At 44.6% G+C, this 6,547-nt stretch overlaps 1 protein-coding gene across 1 annotated transcript; it reads right to left on the bottom strand.

Moving 5' to 3' along the window:
* Window positions 1-926: 926 nt before the first annotated feature.
* LOC127311779 (large ribosomal subunit protein eL30) lies at window positions 927-2,683 on the bottom strand. The gene is made up of 4 exons (XM_051342236.1): window positions 2,534-2,683; window positions 2,321-2,426; window positions 1,344-1,445; window positions 927-1,197 (listed from the first exon to the last, which is right to left on the bottom strand). Exons 1-4 carry the CDS (start codon window positions 2,552-2,554, stop codon window positions 1,082-1,084), a joined length of 345 nt encoding a protein of 114 aa, XP_051198196.1. The 5' UTR covers window positions 2,555-2,683; the 3' UTR covers window positions 927-1,081.
* Window positions 2,684-6,547: the final 3,864 nt, after the last annotated feature.

The raw sequence follows: 6,547 nt of genomic DNA, 5'->3' as shown, positions 1-6,547 counted from the left end.
AGAAATCATTCTCACCTCTCCTAAGCTCGTTTGTGAAACAGTTTTATTTTAGCAAAACTCTAAGCGAAATTTTGAGTCGAAATATACATCTAATGATGTCATCAGATGATCAGATGATGCAGCTAGAAGGCTAGAAGGTTGCCCTTCAGGCACTGAAATCTAGGGATTGGCAATTGAAAGGAGCTTTTGATTATTTCTATAGCCAGCCACAGTTCTGTGACCAATTTTCGGACATCAACAAAATTCATGATATAAGATCCATTGCTAGCTTAAGACTTGAATTTCAGCACAAGATCCACCACGGCCAGAAAAAAGTGAAGGCCGGTGGGATTAAACCAAGGGCATCGCTGCCTTCTTGCGGCTCTTCTTCCAGCGAACTCACTGCCGACCTGTGCTTCCCCGTGGACCTCGCCGGACCTTTGCTGCTCAAAGGATGGGATGGACGTGGCTAGAGAAGAGGAGCACAGGGGGCGGGCAGAGTGATGGGCAGCAACCCATGGAGCCTCCATGCAGAAGTTGAAGAGCTGATGGTGCGAATTTTCAATGGCCAGCCTCCATATCTCATAGGTGTCCGTGAGTATTTTCCCCCTGCCCATTGGTGTCCAATAAACAGAAATAAATGGGATGGACTGGCAGCACCGTGGTCAGCTCTGTGTCCACTTACAGGCTGATCCACAGTCAAGACAGTTTTGTTTCTTCCCCATGCCTTCACAGGTCTCTACAAATGGCTGATACCGAAAGACCGAGATGGATATAGGGAAAGGTACAGTCAGAAAGGAAACCTGATCACATCCGAACACTTAATTTCATTGTAAGTTCGTTTTTCATCAAAGGTGTTTCTGCAAGGAATAATAATTGCTGATGACATTGGCCAAATTTCACTTTCTTATAACAGCCGAACATGTGAACTACTAACCATCAAAATGGGCACATCAAAGATTGCACTGCTCCATAGATTTAAAGAAACATCTCATAAAACAAAACCATATGAATGCGTTACAAAACAGTCACAGGAAGTTTGAACTGTGTTTGCCAGCTCCACACTACATCTCATCTCAGACTAAAATAGGTAAGGCCCTCTTCACTGGGTGTTGCCAGGAGCGGTGGTGGTGATGATGTCCGAGTCACCCGGATCAATGATGCTGAGACAGCCCACCCGGTAGTACTTGCCGCAGGCAGTTCCAAGATCAACGTTGTCTGGAAGAAGAAAGTTACATTAACACATATTGCAACAGACAACCATACAATGTACCAGGTGAGATAGTGGTGATACACAAGCTAATTCATACTCATCAAACAAGCATTGGAAGGAATGATTTGGGGATAGGATTAAAGAATCTTACTTCCATGGAAGTGGTGCACGCTGATCTTTGCCAACATAGCGTAGTACTCAATCTCAGATTTCCTGAGCGGCGGGCAGTTGTTTGCGAGGATAATCAACTTGCCTGAACAAAGAAACAAATTAGACTATTTGAACGGAGCCACATGTTACACACAACCAGCGTTAGAAATTAATACATCTTAGGTTTTAAATATCAACAACAATAAATATATATCACAAGCACGGTTTAACCAGAGATACCAAATGAACATACAAATTCTGCATTACCAACACAGCAACAGATAATGAGGGTTCAGACATCAACAAACAAGTATTCCAGCCTCCATTGTCCGCTAGATATGGAAGAGATCTTGAAGAAGTATTAATCAGAGGCTGGTATCATTCTAGGGCGCTGTATTCATCTCTAGGGCACGGCAAAAGCAAGCCAAAGAGGTAAACTTCAGTCCCATTCCATTTCAGAATATAAATTGCCAACACAAACATTAACTGAACATGATACCAATGAAGTTACAATTGGTCTCAACCAAATAATTCAAGCTCCAAATTGCAGTACAATTAATCTTACTAGGGTACTGCAGTCACCTAAAAAGGAGGCAAACGAGCCAAACTGTAGTTCCAATGTGCAATCAAAACCCACTACAGACTACAATACTGAATGAACATCATAACATTCAGTGCAAGGCACAGCAACCCAGCTCCCAATCTACAAAACCATTCCACAAGGAAGTAAAACAAATAATCTATCAAGAGACTACGATAGAGGTCAACATCTAAACGGCAAACAATTCCAAACACAAACGACCACGAGAGCCATTAACCAGTCCACTGTACACAAGAGCTGAGCAACAGATCTGTAAACAGTCAGATTCTGCATTTCTGATAGTCGGATCAAGCAAACAACCAGACTAACCAAACATTCACCGCAGCAGATCAAGAAACCTACACAACCGGCGTAAGTAAGAGAGAGGCGATCCATACCCTTGGAGCTCCGGAGCGTCTTGAGGACGGTCCTGTAGCCGAGCGTGTACTTGCCGCTCTTCATCACCAGCTGCAGCTTGTTGTTGATGTTCTCCGTGCTCTTCTTCTGCAAAACCGAATCGAACCGCGTCAGAAAACCACCACCGCCGCATCAGCACGGAGCAGGATCAGCTCGGAACGGATGGAGGGGCTGTGCTAGGGTTCGTAGCGTACCGTCTTCTTGGTGGGAGCCATCGCGTCCGGCGGGCGACCAACCTCGGCAGGCGGCAGGAGGAGGCGGGTGGCTTCGGGGGCGGCGGCGCGGTAGGGTTGGGAGGGAGAGGGAGTATATAGGTGCGGCCGTGCGGACGAAATTACGTCATTACCACTGGGCCTAGCGTGTTGGAATGGATCGATTCGTTGGGCCTTACTGGATCTTGCTGAGCCCAAAATCGCTGAGTGGGCTGACAAGGTGATCCAGTGCGTAGAAAGACAACTGTAAATGTGTAACTCGAAAAACAAATGTACACCGACAAATATGGCTTCTCTAAGCTAAGTTGTCTATATAAATCTTGCGAGCTGTCTACATTTTGGCATGTTTTTCTATAAGATCCAGTCTACTTTGCAACAATAGTTAGCCGAGGTTTTTGTGTGTCCATGATCAGACAATGAACATGGTACCAAGGCATAGATGAGATCAGTAGCAAATTAAGCACGCAATCGTGCAGCTCTCCACTCCAACATAAAAATAAAGCATACATGAGATCAATTACAAAGCAGGGCTAATTGCTCAAGGTAAGTATAGTGTAGTTCTTTTTTATAGATATAATCGCCTATCTATTGCAGCTACTGATCTACTTGACGAAACTAACTTCATGGAGACTAATCAGGCGTGTTACTTGCTCAAAAGATGGCCATACACCGATCTATTACATGTATCCTCTCGCACTGCGGATATCACCGATTTAAAATCAGTTTGGATGATGACTGGTTCCTTCGACCACTGATGAGCTAGAGCTAAACCCTCCATCACCGCACTTACTTCTGCTTCCAAGGCCTCATTATAATATAGTGGGCAGCTGTAGAGAAGATAATTGATCTAGTAGAGTCTCCTACAATCATACTAGTACCTACCCTTTCTTCATCATCAAAAGAGCCATCAACTAACGAGCATTTCAGTTGGTGATGGGATTTGGCACTCAGTATGAATATGGTTACCTATATTCAGTTGAACTCCATATGCATTTATTTAGATGTGCAATATATTTTGAAACTGCCAAATGTTATTTTTTTTACAGGAACACATGCATTCTATTACGACACGACTATATCACCTGCCACAAGATAGGTTACATCATCTGGCTATGGTGTTGCTCGTCAGTTCTTGATTCATGATGATTAGGGTTACAATGTCGCACTGATGGTGCTCTCTCTCTCTCTCTAGATTGTGTATCCTCGATCACTCCTGGTCCTTATAAAGAAGGCCAGGTCTCAGGACTCCAGGTTGGGTACATGTTAGGGTTCCCTTGTATGCGCTACTTCTTGTGTCACACACCCGGTTTGTGGGCTTCGGCTCCTTAGGTAATCACCATCCATTTTTGGGCTTCGTCGGCCTCTGGTTGAACCGCACAAGGTATGGCAACGGTGGGAATAACAACATCAGCACTGGCGTTGCTCATGGTCGACCGCTGCAAGTAGAGCTCGCGCCCTTGGTCTCTTGCCGCCGGCCTCAGTTCTGGCCGCCAAGCAGACCCTGCCCAAGCTCGCACGGGCATGATTTGGTCCAAGATAGCGACATCGCGGGGATGGCTCAACGACATGGAAATAGAAAGGGATACAAAAATATTTTTACATGGAGAAATAGAAAGAGGACACAATATATGAAGATACAATATATGGAGGTGTTTTCCGCAAATATGCACAGACACGTTCTGCCACGTCAGCCTGTCTGTGGGCCCATCTAGTGAGAATCGGTGTTCAATCCCTGATTAAATCGAGTTTAGTGCACATTAAAAAAAAATTGCACTAAAGCGGTAGTTCTTTTTTAACGAAAACGTAAAGTGCTAGTTTTTCTGGAATTCGAGCATAAATACGATAATAACTTTATGCTATCAACTCCTCTAGTTAATATACATGAGATCAATGGCAAAGCAGCGCTTGCTGAGTGAAGTTGGTATCAAGCAAATAGTGCTCAAATTGAAATATATTCAATATGTATACCAATGCTCGGTCCCAAACCTCAACCTTTCTTTGTCTAGTAAAAATAGTGATTAAACAAAGTGGACATGGTAATTAAACTGGTGCAATGCAAGAACGAGAGTAGGAGAGAAGTTGCGGATCTTTTTTTGGCTGATGAAGAATATGGCTAGCTTGTCCATAGCGAGAAACAGAGTTGACAAAGACACAACATAATCGTACGTAGATTAAACGTTGACATTATTAGATGGATCTGAAAGTGCAACAAAGCGATCTAAGTGGAGGTTACAGAGGCCGATTCTGCCAAAGGCATGTTTTGGCATCTTCATGGCATCCGTGAATGTTCCGGAGCACGGATCATACACCTTTAAAGGCGATCTTTTGATGGAGTAGTAGCATAAGAGCAACTTCACACCATCGGGCATCACCCACAAAGATTCAGGGCTCCTTTGATTCAAAGGATTTGCATAGAAATTGTGTAGGATTTGGTTCCTATGGGAAAAATTCCTTTACATGTTGTTTGATTCATAGGAACATATTCTATAGGAAAAATTCATATAGGAATCTTGTAGTGTAATTCCTATAGGAAAAAAGCATTAGCTCATACCTCATGGAAAAATTCTTTTGCTACAATCAAACAAACTTCATCTTCCTATAGGTTTAAAGTAGACATGTCATTCCAATCCTATACTTTTTCTATTCCTATGCTTTTCCTATCCTTTTAGATACTTTTCCTATTCCTATGCTTTTCCTATCAATGCCATCAGAGGGGCTGGCCATCGGGATCACGTATCTCTTCACCTATATGCTGATGTCAGGATTAACCAGGAGCCATATGTTGGCACATGGGTGGTTGGTCCACCGTACCTCCGGCTGAATCATGCACAAGGCCCGAAAAGTGTCTTTGACACATGAGCAACAGTGCTTCTGTTTTTTAGAAATCATATTTTTTAAATTCCAAATGAATTTATAATAAATAACCACATACATATAAACATTCCAAAGATACGGTATGAATTTTAGAGAAAAATATGTTGTATTTTGAGCTATACAAAAAAGACAAATTTCTGACAAATATCTACCCGGCCCTATACGTAGCCACAAATTTTTTTTCCCTGTAGCTCAAAATACAATGCAATTTCTACCAAAACTTTGCACGAATATTCAGAACATATGTATGTATTCACGGAATAAATTTGACGATTTTTTGAAACGCAGATATACAATTTTTAAATATTTTAAAAACTAGGAGCACTGGTGCTCATGTGCACCAAATTTGCTTCCGCACAAGGCGTCCTTGAACTTGCCGATGCGAATTTTGCCTGTCTTCCTCCATAGTTCAGGCTCTGCAGTTAGCGGGCCTTCGATCGACTTGGTCCACTCCTCGCTCTCGAGGTTGAAGCATAGCACACGGTTCGCTGGAGCCCCATACATGTTGCCGGAGACGAAGTGCACAGTACCATTGACGGTGGCCCAAGAGCTATCGCGGAAATGGTCGAACGAGACAAGGGATGGAGGCGGTTCTGCTTGCCTCCACTCAGCGCCATCTTCCAACTTGAGAACCTCCATGGTCTGCTTGAGTCGACCGCCGTACTCGCTCACGGGATGTTGGATGAGGCGCACCACTTTGCAGCAACCGGAGACAGGCAGACAGCGGCGCGGCCAAGCACGATGATGAAGGCCCTGTGCCACGGCTGCGTGCTCGGTTGCGGGATGGTCAAGAGCACCGTCCCAGTGACGACATCGACCACGCGGGTGGCAAGGTCATAGGAGGAGACGGAGACGAGGTTGTCAAGACTCGAGTGAACCAAAGGAAAGCGATCTAGGCCTCTGATCGCCCTAACCACGTTGCCCTTCATGTCCGTCACCAACACGCCACTATCGGTGCGTCCCTCATAGAAGCTGGCCACGAGACATGGCTCCGGCGCGGCGCGGTACTTGTGCTTGGCGATGAAGACTGGGTCGGAGATTAGAGCAAGCCACTCTTTGGACATGCATCGGAAACGGCACGCGGACCTGACCGGCGTCCATGAAAGGATGTCGATGAGGACT

Source organism: Lolium perenne, chromosome 7 (assembly GCF_019359855.2).
Source record: "Lolium perenne isolate Kyuss_39 chromosome 7, Kyuss_2.0, whole genome shotgun sequence".
In the NCBI taxonomy this organism is placed as follows: domain Eukaryota; kingdom Viridiplantae; phylum Streptophyta; class Magnoliopsida; order Poales; family Poaceae; genus Lolium; species Lolium perenne.
Note: the sequence above shows the minus strand (reverse complement) of the source record. Positions and strands in the feature narration are given on the sequence as shown.

Bases quoted from the DNA above. Each gene is read 5' to 3' on its own strand.
- LOC127311779 (XM_051342236.1), bottom strand. From the start codon at position 2,554: ATGGCTCCCACCAAGAAGACG. The intron at 2,427-2,533 runs GTACGCTACGAA...TCGGTTTTGCAG, and splicing joins TGGCTCCCACCAAGAAGACG to AAGAAGAGCACGGAGAACAT. The intron at 1,198-1,343 runs GTAAGATTCTTT...TTCTTCTTCCAG, and splicing joins CGTGCACCACTTCCATGGAA to ACAACGTTGATCTTGGAACT.